Below are 20379 nucleotides of genomic sequence, written 5' to 3'. Positions count from 1 at the left end.
CCAATAACAACTGCTTGAAATAGGGAGGGACTACCTTGAGTTGTCCAATAACAACTGCTTGAAATAGGGAGGGACTACCTTGAGTTGTCCAATAACAACTGCTTGAAATAGGGAGGGACTACCTTGAGTTGTCCAATAACAACTGCTTGAAATAGGGAGGGACTACCTTGAGTTGTCCAATAACAACTGCTTGAAATAGGGAGGGACTACCTTGAGTTGTCCAATAACAACTGCTTGAAATAGGGAGGGACTACCTTGAGTTGTCCAATAACAACTGCTTGAAATAGGGAGGGACTACCTTGAGTTGTCCAATAACAACTGCTTGAAATAGGGAGGGACTACCTTGAGTTGTCCAATAACAACTGCTTGAAATAGGGAGGGACTACCTTGAGTTGTCCAATAACAACTGCTTGAAATAGGGAGGGACTGCCTTGAGTTGTCCAATAACAACTGCTTGAAATAGGGAGGGACTACCTTGAGTTGTCCAATAACAACTGCTTGAAATAGGGAGGGACTACCTTGAGTTGTCCAATAACAACTGCTTGAAATAGGGAGGGACTACCTTGAGTTGTCCAATAACAACTGCTTGAAATAGGGAGGGACTACCTTGAGTTGTCCAATAACAACTGCTTGAAATAGGGAGGGACTACCTTGAGTTGTCCAATAACAACTGCTTGAAATAGGGAGGGACTACCTTGAGTTGTCCAATAACAACTGCTTGAAATAGGGAGGGACTACCTTGAGTTGTCCAATAACAACTGCTTGAAATAGGGAGGGACTACCTTGAGTTGTCCAATAACAACTGTTTGAAATAGGGAGGGACTACCTTGAGTTGTCCAATAACAACTGCTTGAAATAGGGAGGGACTACCTTGAGTTGTCCAATAACAACTGCTTGAAATAGGGAGGGACTACCTTGAGTTGTCCAATAACAACTGCTTGAAATAGGGAGGGACTACCTTGAGTTGTCCAATAACAACTGCTTGAAATAGGGAGGGACTACCTTGAGTTGTCCAATAACAACTGCTTGAAATAGGGAGGGACTACCTTGAGGTGTCCAATAACAACTGCTTGAAATAGGGAGGGACTACCTTGAGTTGTCCAATAACAACTGCTTGAAATAGGGAGGGACTACCTTGAGTTGTCCAATAACAACTGCTTGAAATAGGGAGGGACTACGTTGAGTTGTCCAATAACAACTGCTTGAAATAGGGAGGGACTACCTTGAGTTGTCCAATAACAACTGCTTGAAATAGTTTTCTGTTGAAAAAGGTTTTAAATTGATGTGCCCTAATGAATGAGACCCTGGTGTTTTTGACAGGACCAGAGGAGCAGGGGACTCACGTCGATGGAGCAGCCCAGTAAGGAGCCTCTGTCCAGGGCTTTGCCGATGATCCTGTACAGGTCCCGTGGAGCCTTACGGAGCTCGTACATCTCAGAGACACCGCCGGTGAAGTCCTCAAAGCCTTCAGTGGTGCTGCCTCCAGACAGAGCCTCGTAGGAACCATTCAACCTGACAGTGACAGTGATATTTCAGGTCAGTGTCATCCAAAAACATAGTGCAGAGGTACGTAACATGTATTGGGACCTATTTGTTGTTGTTTTGGCAACGTTCTCCAGTTATTTGGATTTTAAATGATATAATGGCTATGGGGTTAAAGGGCAGACTGTCAGCTTGAGTTTGAAGGTATTTTCATCCATATCGGGTGAACCGCTTATAAATTACAGCACTTTTTGTACATAGTCCAAAAGTATTGGGACAAATTGACTCATACTGTACAGTATGTCTATACAAGTAGTCAAAAATGTTGTATTTGGTCCCATATTCATAGCACCCAATGATTATTAATGTGGACACTACCACGATTATGGATAATCCTGAATTAATTGTGAATAATGATAAGTCACAAAGTTACAGACACACAAATATCATACCACCCCCCCCCCCAAAAAAAACTAAATGCTAACCTCCCCTGTTAGTATAATGGTGAGAGGTTATGATAGAGACATTAAGATTCAATTATGTCAACAGCTCTGGTGGACATTCCTGCAGTCAGCATGCCAATTGCACGCTCCCTCAACTTGACACATCTGTAGCATTGTGTTGTGTGACAAAACTGCACATTTTAGAGTTGCCTTTTATTGTGCCCAGCACAAGGTGCACCTGTGTAATGAGCATGCTGTTTAAACTGCTTCTTGATATGCCACACCTGTCAGGTGGTTGGATTATCTTGGCAAAGGAGAAAATGCTCACAAACAGGGATGTAAAGAAATTTGTACACAACGTTTGAGAGAAATACGCTTTTTTGTGCATTTGGAAAATCTTTTACTTCAGCTCATGAAATCATGGGACCAACACTTTACATGTTGCATTTACATTTCTGTTCAGTATACTTTCATACACATTTTCTCCCAATACTTCTGTTCCCATAACATGGAGGGGACTAGGTACAAAAAGTGCTGTAATTTCTAAACGGTTCACCCGATATGGATGAAAATACCCTCAAATTAAAGCTGACAGTCTGCTCTTTAACCTCATAGTCATTGTATGATGTCAGTACAGAGCCAAAACAACAACAAAAATCAGTCATGTCCCAATACTTGTGGAGCTCACTGTAGATACATGTATACATGATGAAGTCTATATGGCAGAGAGAGTGTTAATATGATCGACACACACACACATAGGCCCTGATTAAAAGTAGTGCACTAAATAGGAAATGATGCCATGAGGGACGCAGGCCCGGCCTTCGTTGACATACTTGGCGTAAGCCTTCTCCAGCAGGGCGCTCCAGAACTCATTTCCCTCGGCTGAGTGAACAAACATGATCTCTCCATTCTTCGTTGGCAGCCGGTCGTCAATCACCACGTCCACCCACTCACCAAACTGCCAGAACTGAACAGGACCACAACAGACAACATTCCATAGAATGTCTCAACATGTCATAAAGAGAGTGAATCACATGGCAGAACATGGGGAAGCATACTGGACACAACAACCGTCTCTAAACCTAGAAACGATCTAACTTCCACAGGTGTAAAGTAGACGTAAAACAAGTCCCCTATGACAGAAATAAAAGGGAAAATTCACTAAGGATCTTGGAAAAACATGTGTACTTGTCTTTCTCACACTAGCAATGACCTGACATACTGTATATGACTGTTTTATCTACTTTAGTTGAATTCAAGTTGCCCCTGGATAAGAGTGTTTGCTCTTATCTTAATAAAAAGGACAATTCACTAAGGATTCACAGAACCTCTATACCAGGTGGTGTCAGAGGAAGACCCTAAACATTGTCAAAGACTCCAGCCACCCAAGTCATAGACTGTTCTATCTGCTAACGCACGGCAAGCGGTACAGGAGCGGCAGGTCTAGGTCCTGAAAAAAGGGAAAAAAAGTTCCAACCTCGCTCTGTGGTGGTATGTAGATGGCTACAAAAAATACAGATGAAAACTCTCTGGGTAAATAGTGTGATCTATAGCTTATCATAAGATACTCAACCTCGGGCGAGCAAATCTTTGAGACTTCCTTAGATATCGTACACCTGCTGTTTGCATAAATGCCTTTGCCTCCGCTGTAACGAAATATGTCTTCCTCTGACGAGGAGTATGACAGATCGGAACAATGTGCAGCGTGGTAAGTTTTCGCAATCTTTAATGAAAAGACACTGAACACGAAAATACAAAATAACAAAGAGAAAGAACGAAACGAAAACGAAACACTTCTGTATGGTGAAGACACAGAAAACAAATCACCCACAACTCAAGTGGGAAAAACCAGCTGCCTAAGTATAATTCTCAATCAGAGACAACGAACGACACCTGCCTCTGATTGAGAACCATACCAGGCCAAACACATAAATACAACATAGAAAGAAGAATATAGGCTACCCACCCCAACTCACGCCCTGACCAAACTAACACAAAGACATAATAAAGGAACTAAGGTCAGAACGTGTCTCACCAGAGGCTGCTGTTCTGTCCTGCCGATACAGTGTATAACCCGCCAGCCGTATGTTCTTAATGTCGTCCTCGACTCGGTGAAGCATAAAATATTATAATTTTTTATGTTATTTTCTAGCGATTGAACGTCAGCTAGCAGGACGGAAGGCAAGGGCAGATTAGCCAATCGTCGCCTGATCCTCACCCTCACCTCTTTCCGCGAAATCTCAGTTTCCTTCTCTAGCGAATCACGAATCCTCACAATGTAACAATCGTTGTTGGAAGGATGGTCGGACCGAGATGCAGCGTGGGGTAGGTTAATCATTTTTTATTGATGATAACCGGCACAAAACAAGACAGAGTAACAAACGAAACGTACAGCTTTGTAGGGCTAAAAGCAACAATACAAAATCAAGATCCCACAAATAACAGGTGGGAAAAGGCTGCCTAAATATGATCCCCAATCAGAGACAATGATAGACAGCTGCCTCTGATTGGGAACCATACCAGGCCAACATAGAAAAAAAAACTAGAGTACTCATCCTAATCACACCCTGACCTAACCAAAATAGAGAATGAAAAGGCTCTCTAATGTAAGGGCGGAGACACACAAGGCACCCTGATCTTTTGCCTCGAAACCTACGTTTCCTTCTTCAGTGAATCATGGGGATTGGGGCCTGGTCGGGTGTCAACAGGATATCCCTCGATGTCCGACTCATTGAAGAAAAACTCTTCATCTAGTTTGAGGTGAGCAATCCCAGTTCTGATGTTTAGAAGTTATTTTCGGTCATAGGAGACGGTAGCAGCAACATTATGTACAAAACAAGTTACGAACAACGCGAAAAAACAAACAAAATAGCATGATTGGTTGAGGGCCGATAAGACAGCAGCCCTACCCATCGGCGCCATCACTCGTGTGCGTGCGTAGTCATACCTGAAAGTGGAAGATCCCAGCATAGTCCTCTTGGAAGGACTGACCATGAGGGACCACTCGGTGGAGCAGCCTCTCATTGAGGGTTAGAGAGGCTATGGCTGCTAGGAGCCAGCAATCACCTGATGGAGGGAGAGAGAGAGAGGGGAGAAAGAGAGGGGAGTGAGAGAGAGGGGAGAAAGAGGGGAGAAAGAGAGTGGAGTGAGAGAGAGAGAGGGGAGAAAGAGGGGAGGGAGGGAGGGAGGGAGGGAGGGAGGGAGGGAGGGAGGGAGGGAGGGAGGGAGGGAGGGAGGGAGGGAGGGAGGGAGGGTAAGACAGATAGACAGAGAGAGAGAGATTGTTGCAATTATTTAACTAGAATGTCCAGCAGGTGGAGTGTGTACCAGGGTGTGCTTGTGTATGGATGTCAGCCAGGGCCCACCCAGCTCTGGTCGAGGGCCCACCCAGTTCTGGCCCAGGGCCCACCTAGCTCTGGCCCAGGGCCCACCTAGCTCTGGTCGAGGGCCTACCCAGCTCTGGTCCAGGGCCCACCCAGATCTGGTCCAGGGCCCACCCAGCTCTGGTCTAGGGCCCACCCAGCTCTGGTCCAGGGCCCACCCAGCTCTGGTCTAGGGCCCACCCAGCTCTGGTCCAGGGCCCACCCAGCTCTGGTCCAGGGCCCACCCAGCTCTGGTCCAGGGCGTTAGTATGGCGGTAGTCCCTCTAGGAAGAAAGCTGCACTAACAACCAAGTACTACCGTTACTACCTACTATTACCTACTGTGCTGCCCCATAGTTCAACTCCGTTCTATGGAAGAGAATTTTCCACATTCACTTGAACATGATGAAAGGGGGAAATTGTTTGGCGTTTGATTTCTTGAGCCAGCTACCAGAGTACAGCACTTTACTTTAATGGATGCAAATTAGACAGGCCTCACAGTGATGACTGAGGTCTGTAAAAGCATGTTGTAAATATGTAAATATGGATGGAAGCAAGGCAAAGATCTGGATGAGATATTATATGGCTGTGGTGGGTGGCACTATCACTGATAGGAGAGGGGGAGAACACGGCACTATCACTGAGAGGAGAGGGGGATAAGATGGCACTATCACTGATAGGAAAGGGGGATAAGATGGCACTATCACTGATAGGAGAGGGGGAGAACACGGCACTATCACTGAGAGGAGAGGGAGATAAGGCACTATCACCTGAGAGGAGAGGGGGAGAAGACGGCACTATCACTGAGAGGAGAGGGGGAGAAGGCACTATCACTGAGAGGGGGAGAAGACGGCACCATTATTGAGAAGGAGGAGAGGGGAAGAAGACGGCACTATCACTGAGAGGAGAGGGGGAGAAGCGGCACTATCACTGAGAGGAGAGGGGGAGAAGGGCACTATCATGAGAGGAGGGAAAGACGACACTATCACTGAGAGGAGAGGGGCGAGAAGGATGGCACTATCACAGAGGGGAGAGGGGGAATGTCCGTCAGGAAGACGGACAGTTGGCATTTATCACTGAAAGGAGAGCGGGAGGAGACTGCACTATCCACTGCGAGGAGAAGGGGGAGAAGAAGACACTATCCACTGGGGGAGAGACACACTATCACTGATAGGAGAGGGGGAGAAGACGCACTATCACTTGAGCGGAGAGGCGGGAGAAGACGGCACTTATCACTGAAAAGAGGAGAAGACGGCACTATCATGAGAGGAGAGGGGAGAAGACGGCGCTATCACTGGAGAGAGAGGGTAGAAGACAACACTATCCCCTGATAGGAGAGAAGACGGCATATTTACTGAGAGTTAGAGGGGAGAAGACGGCACTATTATTTGAGAGGAGAGCGGAGAAGACGGCACTATTACTGAGAGGAGAGGGCGAGAAGACGGCACTATCCTGAGAGAGTAGGGGAGAAGGCGGCACTTCACTGAGAGGAGAGGGGAGAAGACAACACTATCACTGAGAGGAGGAGAAGACGGCACTATTACTGAGAGGAGGGAGACGGCACTATCACTGAGAGGAGAGAAGACGGCACTATCACAGAGGAGAGGGGGGAGAAGACGGCGCTATCACTGAGAGGAGAGGGGGAGAAGACAACACTATCACTGAGAGGAGGAGAAGACGGCACAATCACTGAGAGGAGGAGAAGATGACACTATTACTGAGAGGGAGGGGAGAAGACCGCACTATCACTGGGAGAAGAGGGGGAGAAGACGGCACTATCACTGAGAGGAGAGGGTTAGAATACGACACTATTACTGAGAGGAGAGGGGGATAAGACAGCTAAAGTAAAGTTTTAAAAAATTGAATCAATCAAAAAGTAACACAATAAACTAACAATAGCGAGACTATATACAGGGGTTACTGGTGCCGAGTCAATGTGGATTCTATATTCAGGGTTACTGGTGCCGAGTCAATGTGGATTCTATATACAGGGGTTACTGGTGCCGAGTCAATGTGGATTCTATATACAGGGGTTACTGGTGCCGAGTCAATGTGGATTCTATATTCAGGGGTTACTGGTGCCGAGTCAATGTGGATTCTATATTCAGGGGTTACTGGTGCCGAGTCAATGTGGATTCTATATACAGGGGTTACTGGTGCCGAGTCAATGTGGATTCTATATACAGGGGTTACTGGTGCCGAGTCAATGTGGATTCTATATACAGGGGTTACTGGTACCGAGTCAATGTGGATTCTATATTCAGGGGTTACTGGTACCGAGTCAATGTGCGAGGGTACAGGTTAGTCGAGGTCATTTGTAAAGTGACTGTTGTCATGACTGTCCTGACCAGGTCAGGTTACAGGAGACCACAACCCTACAGATTATCTCTCAACCCCAACAGAGGAGGAGAGATCTAGGGGTCTGAAGATGTGGGGGGGGGGGGGGTTTATGACCCCTCACGCCCCTGGTAAATCTCAGGCCACAGACAACATTCCTTTGTCCTGTTACTATGGAGAACCAGCCTCAGAACATTAAACATGAAATAAAGGGACTTTGGAACAATGGTTTCCCTCAGCCACAATGGTGGTCATGACGATAGACGTAATATGAAAATGTATGTCATTTTTGTTTTGTTATTAAAGGTTAATAGATTACATTATTACGAAAACATTGTAATGTGAAGAGTTTTCCTAGTATATGTCTGATGTTTATACATTGTACGTTGTATGGAAAATATCCAAATCAAAGTGAATGTTTTGGGGAAGATGAAATGTTAAGTTAGTTGTCTAAAATTGGATTTGAATAAAATCTAGACCTTGCCTCTTAACTTGGTACGCCCAGAGAATTGCCCTAAAGGCGGTTACGCCCACTTCTGACCCAAGGGTATAAAACCTGTGAGTATAGAATTTACAGATAAGACTACGTGACCCAAGCTGCAGCCAAGGTCTAAAAGTCAACAAACCCAGAATGCAAGCAAGTTTGAGGACAAAGAAATCCTTTTCTACCCAAGCTACGGATGAGTAGCTGTGTCTAAGCGGGTGAATTCAGGTCGAACCACCTAGCCTCCATCTCCCATCGAATCGTGGTATCTAAAGGGGTTTCATTCCTATGCTGTGAGCTCTGAGCTACAGAGCTGTCTGGCCTCAGAAGACCCCTTCCAGAGCAAAGGGTGAGGGAACAGACTCCTAAGCCAAAAAGGACACTGACATCGGGAGGACTCTCAGAGAGGTGCGCTGGAGTAGTGCGTCATCGAACAGCTGAAGGCCTACGCAGAGAATCCTCGGAGATCACCCCCACGTAATTACATCATTATATTCTGACCCATAAGAGCAGCAGTTTGGGGCAAGGCTAAGGTTAGAATAGCATAGCTGACAAATTCACCCAAGTGTATATTTCTCTTGTGTACTTTCTTTTTTCTCTCTCTTTGAAATCCTCATTGTGGGTAACACGCGCCATAGTGTGTTGGCCCGTTATACTAACTTCTAATCAATAGCCTATAATGTGTTTTGTCTATGTGTATCTCTTATCATCATTTTAGCTTTTTAGTAAATAAATATTCAACTAAGATTGGTGTGGTAGGAACTCATTGGTGAGATCCGGGTTCGTGCAGATTCACGGGCTATACGACGTTCAGAACGAGATTGGGAGAGGTAACTGGTTAATTAGCGGCTGTTGTAAAATCGATATTCTGATATTCTTTGCGTTAATTTGGGAAATAGAAACTTTAAAAAAAACGAGTTTTCCCATGGTGCCCCAGGTTAATGAGTTATTAATTGCTTGATTCAGTTAATCACACAATTAGAAACAGTCGTCACATTAACTAATACAACGTCACGACACTGTGCATAGATAATAAACAGCGAGTAGCATCAGTGTAAAAAACTGGGGGGGGGGGGGGGGGGGGAGAAGACGGCAAGATTATTAGGTTGTCTTACCTAGCTACCTTAAGTTGAATGCACTGACTTAGTCACTGGATAAGAGCGTCTGCTATTAAAACTATCAAAATATAAATGTGATTAAGGTTATCCGTCCATCTTGTACAAGTCAAGAACGAGGCTGGACTGTTGGGGTTATAGCAAAGAGCCTTTCAGCTTGTAGGCTATTACAAGTGTTTAAAGATGTCCCCTTCCCTCTTCTATGTTTTGGCCGGGTATGGTTCTCAATCAGGGACAGCTGTCTATCGTTGTCTCTGATTGGGAACCATACTTAGGTAGCCCTTTTTCCCTCGTTTCTTTGTGGGAAGTTGTCTTGGTTCATGGCACATAGCCTTTAGCTTCACGGTTTGTTTTGTAGTGTTTATTGTTTTTGTCTGCATCTTTTTCAAATAAAAATAATATGTACGCTCACCACGCTGCACCTTGGTCCTCCTCCTTCAACAGCCGTGACACATAAACACCCCATAGCAACATAAACACCCCATAGCAACATAAACACCCCCATAGCAACATAAATACCCTCATAGCAACATAAACACCCCAATAGCAACATAAACACCCCCAAAGCAACATAAACACCCCATAGCAACATAACCACCCCCATAGCAACATAAACACCCCATAGCAACCATTTGTTGTGCCGGCAGTCCTGTATTTATTAGCCATTCACAAGGTCTCCATCTTCAGACAGGAACAGGTGACTTTTACTGGAAGGTCAATCTATTGAGGGATGAAGCTGACCCGAGGTGGACCGGGCTATGGACTGTGACGTGAACGGGGGAAAAGCAATGAGGGAGGGAGGAGCGCCCTGCTCAAATAGAACAGTAATCTGTACCGCTCGGCCATGTTGTCAACAAGGCAGCATGGTGCATCATTCAGAAACATAAAACATATATTTTATCAAAAGCAATTCCTTTTGCATGTGAAAACACAGAATCCTATTGTGTCCCTGTCCAATCAGAACTCACGTAGAGCTCCCTGGCCAATCAGAACTCACCCAGAGGAAGTCTCTGTCCAATCAGAACTCATGTCGAGCATCCCTGCCAAATCAGAACTCAGAGAGCTTGTTCCTGGCCAATCAGAACTCACCCAGAGGTAGTCCCTGTCCAATCAGAACTTACGTAGAGCTCCCTGGCCAATCAGAACTCAGTGAGCTTGTTCCTGGCCAATCACAACTCACCCAGAGGTAGTCCCTAGCCAATCAGAACTCACCCAGAGGTAGTCCATGTCAAATCGGAACTCACGTAGAGCTCCCTGGCTAATCAGAACTCATCGAGAGCTTGTCCCTGGCCAATCAAAACTCACCTAGAGCTCCCTGGCAGATGTCTGTTCTGGTAGCTCCTCCCAGGATGAACTGAGGGTCATCTGTCAGCTCCTGGAGGGAAGGAAAGGGGAGGATTACATTAGACTATAGTAAAAGTCATTTACAGTAGACTGTTAGGGAGAGGGACTGCTCAGCGAACAGACATTCTTGGGTTGTCTTTTTCCTGTTGGAGTATCAACATCATTTACAATACATTACAGGTATAACATTAATTCTCTGTCTATTTCTATAACTGATGCTTCTAGTTGTTCAGGCAGCTGAGCATATCTGGCACTTGAGTGATTCTAGAACATAATATGTAACTCAGGTAAACAAGTGGCAAATCTAGGAAGTGGTCAGAGGAAACCCGGTCAACAGCTGCACTGATTGGTCTTTATTGGACTGAGAGGTTCCTTCCTCTTCCTGTCTCTACTTGTCCCATACTGCCAGTCTGTCCCACATGCCAGCCATACAACAAGTGCAGGAGTAGGGTGTGACAGGCATGCAAGCATGTGGGCTAGACTATCTAGCTGTCTTTACAACAACATGGATCAACCTAAATTAGATTTGAATGTGAATTGCCCTGTGCTTGAATGGTAACAGGTGCAGGGCGTGACAGAGGCCGTGTAGTAGACAGCATCCAAACCGGGATGTAACAAGGGTACATTTTGCTCTGAAAACCTTCTCCTTCTCCGTAGGGTTTTCAGCGGTTAACTTCGGTGGGGCTCTGTGTAAACTACAATTCCGATACTGTTAAGAAACGTTTAGAAACGATTACACACGTTAATCATCAACACTTGCGAAACAGTTTGAAGCATATGCTGATTTTCCCCCTTATCTTTCATATCAGCGAGAAAGAATCTTTCAAATAAAAATGATTCACTTCCTGTAGCAGACAGCTGACCAACTACACTCACTTCCTCCCCAGGTAGCTTAGAAACAGGTGTTCAGAGGACGCTAGATAGATAATTAGCACATGTGGTCGCCCCTCTCTCTCTCTCTCCCTCTCTCAAAAAGGGAAAATAAATAAACATAAATATTGGTTGTATCTATAATGGTGTTTGTTCTTCACTGGTTGCCCTTTTCTTGTGGCAACAGGTCACAAAGCCTGCTGCTGTGATATTGGCACACTGTGGTATTTCACCCAGTAGATATGGGAGATTATCAAAATTGGGTGTCTTTTCTAATTATTTGTGGGTCTGTGTTATCTGAGGGAAATATGTGTCTCTAATATGGTCATACATTTTTGGCAGGAGGTTTAGGAAGTGCAGGTCAGTATCCACCTTTTTGTGGGCAGTGAGCACATAGCCTGTCTTCTCTTGAGAGCTAGGTCTGCCTACGGCGGCCTTTCTCAATAGCAAGGCTATGCTCACTGAGTCTGTACATAGTCAAAGCTTTCCTTACGTTTGGGTCTCTCACAGTGGTCAGGTATTCTGCCACTGTGTATTCTCTGTTTAGGGTCAGTCACAGTAGTCAGGTATTCTGCCGCTGTGTACTCTCTGTTTAGGGTCAGTCACAGTAGTCAGGTATTCTGCCGCTGTGTACTCTCTGTTTAGGGTCAGTCACAGTAGTCAGGTATTCTGCCACTGTGTACTCTCTGTTTAGGGTCAGTCACAGTAGTCAGGTATTCTGCCGCTGTGTACTCTCTGTTTAGGGTCAGTCACAGTAGTCAGGTATTCTGCCGCTGTGTACTCTCTGTTTAGGGTCAGTCACAGTAGTCAGGTATTCTGCCGCTGTGTACTCTCTGTTTAGGGTCAGTCACAGTAGTCAGGTATTCTGCCGCTGTGTACTCTCTGTTTAGGGTCAGTCACAGTGGTCAGGTATTCTGCCGCTGTGTACTCTCTGTTTAGGGTCTCTCACAGTGGTCAGGTATTCTGCCGCTGTGTACTCTCTGTTTAGGGTCAGTCACAGTGGTCAGGTATTCTGCCGCTGTGTACTCTCTGTTTAGGGTCAGTCACAGTGGTCAGGTATTCTGCCGCTGTGTACTCTCTGTTTAGGGTCAGTCACAGTGGTCAGGTATTCTGCCACTGTGTACTCTCTGTTTAGGGTCAGTCACAGTAGTCAGGTATTCTGCCGCTGTGTACTCTCTGTTTAGGGTCAGTCACAGTAGTCAGGTATTCTGCCGCTGTGTACTCTCTGTTTAGGGTCAGTCACAGTAGTCAGGTATTCTGCCGCTGTGTACTCTCTGTTTAGGGTCAGTCACAGTGGTCAGGTATTCTGCCGCTGTGTACTCTCTGTTTAGGGTCTCTCACAGTGGTCGGGTATTCTGCCGCTGTGTACTCTCTGTTTAGGGTCAGTCACAGTGGTCGGGTATTCTGCCGCTGTGTACTCTCTGTTTAGGGTCAGTCACAGTAGTCAGGTATTCTGCCGCTGTGTACTCTCTGTTTAGGGTCAGTCACAGTAGTCAGGTATTCTGCCGCTGTGTACTCTCTGTTTAGGGTCAGTCACAGTGGTCAGGTATTCTGCCGCTGTGTACTCTCTGTTTAGGGTCTCTCACAGTGGTCGGGTATTCTGCCGCTGTGTACTCTCTGTTTAGGGTCAGTCACAGTGGTCAGGTATTCTGCCGCTGTGTACTCTCTGTTTAGGGTCTCTCACAGTGGTCAGGTATTCTGCCGCTGTGTACTCTCTGTTTAGGGTCAGTCACAGTGGTCAGGTATTCTGCCGCTGTGTACTCTCTGTTTAGGGTCAGTCACAGTGGTCAGGTATTCTGCCGCTGTGTACTCTCTGTTTAGGGTCAGTCACAGTGGTCAGGTATTCTGCCGCTGTGTACTCTCTGTTTAGGGTCAGTCACAGTAGTCAGGTATTCTGCCGCTGTGTACTCTCTGTTTAGGGTCAGTCACAGTGGTCAGGTATTCTGCCGCTGTGTACTCTCTGTTTAGGGTCAGTCACAGTGGTCAGGTATTCTGCCGCTGTGTACTCTCTGTTTAGGGTCTCTCACAGGGGTCAGGTATTCTGCCGCTGTGTACTCTCTGTTTAGGGTCAGTCACAGTGGTCAGGTATTCTGCCGCTGTGTACTCTCTGTTTAGGGTCAGTCACAGAAGTCAGGTATTCTGCCGCTGTGTACTCTCTGTTTAGGGTCAGTCACAGTGGTCAGGTATTCTGCCGCTGTGTACTCTCTGTTTAGGGTCTCTCACAGTGGTCAGGTATTCTGCCACTGTGTACTCTCTGTTTAGGGTCAGTCACAGTGGTCAGGTATTCTGTCACTGTGTACTCTCTGTTTAGGGTCAGTCACAGTGGTCAGGTATTCTGTCACTGTGTACTCTCTGTTTAGGGTCAGTCACAGTGGTCAGGTATTCTGCCGCTGTGTACTCTCTGTTTAGGGTCAGTCACAGTGGTCAGGTATTCTGCCGCTGTGTACTCTCTGTTTAGGGTCAGTCACAGTGGTCAGGTATTCTGCCGCTGTGTACTCTCTGTTTAGGGTCAGTCACAGTGGTCAGGTATTCTGCCGCTGTGTACTCTCTGTTTAGGGTCAGTCACAGTGGTCAGGTATTCTGCCGCTGTGTACTCTCTGTTTAGGGTCAGTCACAGTGGTCAGGTATTCTGCCGCTGTGTACTCTCTGTTTAGGGTCAGTCACAGTGGTCAGGTATTCTGCCGCTGTGTACTCTCTGTTTAGGGTCAGTCACAGTGGTCAGGTATTCTGCCACTGTGTACTCTCTGTTTAGGGTCAGTCACAGTAGTCAGGTATTCTGCCGCTGTGTACTCTCTGTTTAGGGTCAGTCACAGTGGTCAGGTATTCTGCCGCTGTGTACTCTCTGTTTAGGGTCAGTCACAGTGGTCAGGTATTCTGCCGCTGTGTACTCTCTGTTTAGGGTCAGTCACAGTGGTCAGGTATTCTGCCGCTGTGTACTCTCTGTTTAGGGTCAGTCACAGTGGTCAGGTATTCTGCCGCTGTGTACTCTCTGTTTAGGGTCTCTCACAGTGGTCAGGTATTCTGCCGCTGTGTACTCTCTGTTTAGGGTCAGTCACAGTGGTCAGGTATTCTGCCGCTGTGTACTCTCTGTTTAGGGTCAGTCACAGTGGTCAGGTATTCTGCCGCTGTGTACTCTCTGTTTAGGGTCAGTCACAGTGGTCAGGTATTCTGCCGCTGTGTACTCTCTGTTTAGGGTCTCTCACAGTGGTCAGGTATTCTGCCGCTGTGTACTCTCTGTTTAGGGTCAGTCACAGTGGTCAGGTATTCTGCCGCTGTGTACTCTCTGTTTAGGGTCAGTCACAGTAGTCAGGTATTCTGCCGCTGTGTACTCTCTGTTTAGGGTCAGTCACAGTGGTCAGGTATTCTGCCGCTGTGTACTCTCTGTTTAGGGTCTCTCACAGTGGTCAGGTATTCTGCCACTGTGTACTCTCTGTTTAGGGTCAGTCACAGTGGTCAGGTATTCTGCCGCTGTGTACTCTCTGTTTAGGGTCAGTCACAGTGGTCAGGTATTCTGCCGCTGTGTACTCTCTGTTTAGGGTCAGTCACAGTGGTCAGGTATTCTGCCGCTGTGTACTCTCTGTTTAGGGTCAGTCACAGTAGTCAGGTATTCTGCCGCTGTGTACTCTCTGTTTAGGGTCAGTCACAGTGGTCAGGTATTCTGCCGCTGTGTACTCTCTGTTTAGGGTCAGTCACAGTGGTCAGGTATTCTGCCGCTGTGTACTCTCTGTTTAGGGTCTCTCACAGTGGTCAGGTATTCTGCCGCTGTGTACTCTCTGTTTAGGGTCAGTCACAGTGGTCAGGTATTCTGCCGCTGTGTACTCTCTGTTTAGGGTCAGTCACAGTAGTCAGGTATTCTGCCGCTGTGTACTCTCTGTTTAGGGTCAGTCACAGTGGTCAGGTATTCTGCCGCTGTGTACTCTCTGTTTAGGGTCTCTCACAGGGGTCAGGTATTCTGCCGCTGTGTACTCTCTGTTTAGGGTCAGTCACAGTGGTCAGGTATTCTGCCGCTGTGTACTCTCTGTTTAGGGTCAGTCACAGAAGTCAGGTATTCTGCCGCTGTGTACTCTCTGTTTAGGGTCAGTCACAGTGGTCAGGTATTCTGCCGCTGTGTACTCTCTGTTTAGGGTCTCTCACAGTGGTCAGGTATTCTGCCACTGTGTACTCTCTGTTTAGGGTCAGTCACAGTGGTCAGGTATTCTGTCACTGTGTACTCTCTGTTTAGGGTCAGTCACAGTGGTCAGGTATTCTGTCACTGTGTACTCTCTGTTTAGGGTCAGTCACAGTGGTCAGGTATTCTGCCGCTGTGTACTCTCTGTTTAGGGTCAGTCACAGTAGTCAGGTATTCTGCCGCTGTGTACTCTCTGTTTAGGGTCAGTCACAGTGGTCAGGTATTCTGCCGCTGTGTACTCTCTGTTTAGGGTCTCTCACAGTGGTCGGGTATTCTGCCGCTGTGTACTCTCTGTTTAGGGTCAGTCACAGTGGTCGGGTATTCTGCCGCTGTGTACTCTCTGTTTAGGGTCAGTCACAGTAGTCAGGTATTCTGCCGCTGTGTACTCTCTGTTTAGGGTCAGTCACAGTAGTCAGGTATTCTGCCGCTGTGTACTCTCTGTTTAGGGTCAGTCACAGTGGTCAGGTATTCTGCCGCTGTGTACTCTCTGTTTAGGGTCTCTCACAGTGGTCGGGTATTCTGCCGCTGTGTACTCTCTGTTTAGGGTCAGTCACAGTGGTCAGGTATTCTGCCGCTGTGTACTCTCTGTTTAGGGTCTCTCACAGTGGTCAGGTATTCTGCCGCTGTGTACTCTCTGTTTAGGGTCAGTCACAGTGGTCAGGTATTCTGCCGCTGTGTACTCTCTGTTTAGGGTCAGTCACAGTGGTCAGGTATTCTGCCGCTGTGTACTCTCTGTTTAGGGTCAGTCACAGTGGTCAGGTATTCTGCCGCTGTGTACTCTCTGTTTAGGGTCAGTCACAGTAGTCAGGTATTCTGCCGCTGTGTACTCTCTGTTAGGGTCAGTCACAGTGGTCAGGTATTCTGCCGCTGTGTACTCTCTGTTTAGGGTCAGTCACAGTGGTCAGGTATTCTGCCGCTGTGTACTCTCTGTTTAGGGTCTCTCACAGGGGTCAGGTATTCTGCCGCTGTGTACTCTCTGTTAGGGTCAGTCACAGTGGTCAGGTATTCTGCCGCTGTGTACTCTCTGTTTAGGGTCCAGTCACAGAAGTCAGGTATTCTGCCGCTGTGTACTCTCTGTTTAGGGTCAGTCACAGTGGTCAGGTATTCTGCCGCTGTGTACTCTCTGTTTAGGGTCTCTCACAGTGGTCAGGTATTCTGCCACTGTGTACTCTCTGTTTAGGGTCAGTCACAGTGGTCAGGTATTCTGTCACTGTGTACTCTCTGTTTAGGGTCAGTCACAGTGGTCAGGTATTCTGTCACTGTGTACTCTCTGTTTAGGGTCAGTCACAGTGGTCAGGTATTCTGCCGCTGTGTACTCTCTGTTTAGGGTCAGTCACAGTGGTCAGGTATTCTGCCGCTGTGTACTCTCTGTTTAGGGTCAGTCACAGTGGTCAGGTATTCTGCCGCTGTGTACTCTCTGTTTAGGGTCAGTCACAGTGGTCAGGTATTCTGCCGCTGTGTACTCTCTGTTTAGGGTCAGTCACAGTGGTCAGGTATTCTGCCGCTGTGTACTCTCTGTTTAGGGTCAGTCACAGTGGTCAGGTATTCTGCCGCTGTGTACTCTCTGTTTAGGGTCAGTCACAGTGGTCAGGTATTCTGCCGCTGTGTACTCTCTGTTTAGGGTCAGTCACAGTGGTCAGGTATTCTGCCGCTGTGTACTCTCTGTTAGGGTCAGTCACAGTGGTCAGGTATTCTGCCGCTGTGTACTCTCTGTTTAGGGTCAGTCACAGTAGGTCAGGTATTCTGCCGCTGTGTACTCTCTGTTTAGGGTCAGTCACAGTGGTCAGGTATTCTGCCGCTGTGTACTCTCTGTTTAGGGTCAGTCACAGTGGTCAGGTATTCTGCCGCTGTGTACTCTCTGTTTAGGGTCAGTCACAGTGGTCAGGTATTCTGCCGCTGTGTACTCTCTGTTTAGGGTCAGTCACAGTGGTCAGGTATTCTGCCGCTGTGTACTCTCTGTTTAGGGTCAGTCACAGTGGTCAGGTATTCTGCCGCTGTGTACTCTCTGTTTAGGGTCAGTCACAGTGGTCAGGTATTCTGCCGCTGTGTACTCTCTGTTTAGGGTCAGTCACAGTGGTCAGGTATTCTGCCGCTGTGTACTCTCTGTTTAGGGTCAGTCACAGTGGTCAGGTATTCTGCCGCTGTGTACTCTCTGTTTAGGGTCAGTCACAGTGGTCAGGTATTCTGCCGCTGTGTACTCTCTGTTTAGGGTCAGTCACAGTGGTCAGGTATTCTGCCGCTGTGTACTCTCTGTTTAGGGTCAGTCACAGTGGTCAGGTATTCTGCCGCTGTGTACTCTCTGTTTAGGGTCAGTCACAGTGGTCAGGTATTCTGCCGCTGTGTACTCTCTGTTTAGGGTCAGTCACAGTGGTCAGGTATTCTGCCGCTGTGTACTCTCTGTTTAGGGTCAGTCACAGTGGTCAGGTATTCTGCCGCTGTGTACTCTCTGTTTAGGGTCAGTCACAGTGGTCAGGTATTCTGCCGCTGTGTACTCTCTGTTTAGGGTCAGTCACAGTGGTCAGGTATTCTGCCGCTGTGTACTCTCTGTTTAGGGTCAGTCACAGTGGTCAGGTATTCTGCCGCTGTGTACTCTCTGTTTAGGGTCAGTCACAGTAGTCAGGTATTCTGCCGCTGTGTACTCTCTGTTTAGGGTCAGTCACAGTGGTCAGGTATTCTGCCGCTGTGTACTCTCTGTTTAGGGTCAGTCACAGTGGTCAGGTATTCTGCCGCTGTGTACTCTCTGTTTAGGGTCCAGTCTCACGTGGTCAGGTATTCGCCGCTGGTGTACTCTCTGTTTAGGGTCAGTCACAGTGGTCAGGTATTCTGCCGCTGTGTACTCTCTGTTTAGGGCTCAGTCACAGTAAGTCAGGTATGCGCGCGTGTACCTGTTAGGGTCAGTCAGTGTCAGGTATTCTGCCGCTGTGTACTCTCTGGTTTAGGGTCAGTCACAGTAGGTCAGGTATTCTGCCGCTGTGTACTCTCTGTTTAGGGTCAGTCACAGTGGTCAGGTATTCTGCCGCTGTGTACTCTCTGTTTAGGGTCAGCTCCAGTGGTCAGGTATTCTGCCCTGTGTACTCTCTGTTTAGGGTCAGTCACAGTGGTCAGGTATTCTGTCGCTGTGTACTCTCTGTTTAGGGTCAGTCACATGGTCAGGTATTCTGCCGCTGTGTACTCTCTGTTTAGGGTCAGTCACAGTGGTCAGGTATTCTGCCGCTGGTGTACTCTCTGTTTAGGGTCAGTCACAGTGGTCAGGTATTCTGCCGCTGTGTACTCTCTGTTTAGGGTCAGTCACAGTGGTCAGGTATTCTGCCGCTGTGTACTCTCTGTTTAGGGTCAGTCACAGTGGTCAGGTATTCTGCCGCTGTGTACTCTCTGTTTAGGGTCAGTCACAGTGGTCAGGTATTCTGCCGCTGTGTACTCTCTGTTTAGGGTCAGTCACAGTGGTCAGGTATTCTGCCGCTGTGTACTCTCTGTTTAGGGTCAGTCACAGTGGTCAGGTATTCTGCCGCTGTGTACTCTCTGTTTAGGGTCAGTCACAGTGGTCAGGTATTCTGCCGCTGTGTACTCTCTGTTTAGGGTCAGTCACAGTGGTCAGGTATTCTGCCGCTGTGTACTCTCTGTTTAGGGTCAGTCACAGTAGTCAGGTATTCTGCCGCTGTGTACTCTCTGTTTAGGGTCAGTCACAGTGGTCAGGTATTCTGCCGCTGTGTACTCTCTGTTTAGGGGTCTCTCACAGTGGTCAGGTATTCTGCCGCTGTGTACTCTCTGTTTAGGGTCAGTCACAGTGGTCAGGTATCTGCCTGTGTACTTCTGTTTAGTGTACTCTCTGTTTAGGGTCAGTCACAGTGGTCAGGTATTCTGCCGCTGTGTACTCTCTGTTTAGGGTCAGTCACAGTGGTCAGGTAATTCTGCCGCTGTGTACTCTCTGTTTAGGGTTCAGTCACAGTAGGTCAGGTATTCTGCAGCTGTGTACTCTCTGTTTAGGGTCAGTCACAGTGGTCAGGTATCTGCCGCTGTGTACTCTCTGTTTAGGGTCAGTCACAGTGTCAGGTATTCTGCCGCTGTGTACTCTCTGTTTAGGGTCAGTCACAGTGGTCAGGTATTCTGCCGCTGTGTACTCTCTGTTTAGGGTAGTCACAGTGGTCAGGTATTCTGCCGCTGTGTACTCTCTGTTTAGGGTCAGTCACAGTAGGTCAGGTATTCTGCCGCTGTGTACTCTCTGTTTAGGGTCAGTCACAGTGTCAGGTATTCTGCCGCTGTGTACTCTCTGTTTAGGGTCTCCACAGTGGTCAGGTATTCTGCCGCTGTGTACTCTCTGTTTAGGGTCAGTCACAGTGGTCAGGTATTTCTGCCGCTGTGTACTCTCTGTTTAGGGTCAGTCACAGTGGTCAGGTATTCTGCCGCTGTGTACTCTCTGTTTAGGGTCAGTCACAGTGGTCAGGTATTCTGCCGCTGTGTACTCTCTGTTTAGGGTCTCTCACAGTGGTCAGGTATTCTGCCGCTGTGTACTCTCTGTTTAGGGTCAGTCACAGTGGTCAGGTATTCTGCCGCTGTGTACTCTCTGTTTAGGGTCAGTCACAGTAGGTCAGGTATTCTGCCGCTGTGTACTCTCTGTTTAGGGTCAGTCAACAGTGGTCAGGTATTCTGCCGCTGTGTACTCTCTGTTTAGGGTCCGTCACAGTGGTCAGGTATTCTGCCGCTGTGTACTCTCTGTTTAGGGTCAGTCACAGTGGTCAGGTATTCTGCCGCTGTGTACTCTCTGTTTAGGGTC

At 47.5% G+C, this 20379-nt stretch overlaps 1 protein-coding gene across 2 annotated transcripts in view; it reads right to left on the bottom strand.

Moving 5' to 3' along the window:
* The window catches only part of LOC109880976 (calpain-1 catalytic subunit-like), an 81938-nt gene that overhangs the window by 22137 nt on the left and 39422 nt on the right, over positions 1-20379 (bottom strand). For both annotated transcript variants that reach the window (XM_031798702.1, XM_031798703.1), the window contains 4 exons: positions 10532-10601; positions 4876-4994; positions 2762-2895; positions 1344-1512 (listed from right to left, as the gene is read on the bottom strand). In XM_031798702.1, the coding sequence (XP_031654562.1) occupies positions 1344-1512; positions 2762-2895; positions 4876-4994; positions 10532-10601 (492 nt within the window). The remainder of the gene's footprint in view (positions 1-1343; positions 1513-2761; positions 2896-4875; positions 4995-10531; positions 10602-20379) is intronic.

This window comes from Oncorhynchus kisutch, linkage group LG20, assembly GCF_002021735.2.
Source record: "Oncorhynchus kisutch isolate 150728-3 linkage group LG20, Okis_V2, whole genome shotgun sequence".
In the NCBI taxonomy this organism is placed as follows: Eukaryota; Metazoa; Chordata; class Actinopteri; order Salmoniformes; family Salmonidae; genus Oncorhynchus; species Oncorhynchus kisutch.
Note: the sequence above shows the minus strand (reverse complement) of the source record. Positions and strands in the feature narration are given on the sequence as shown.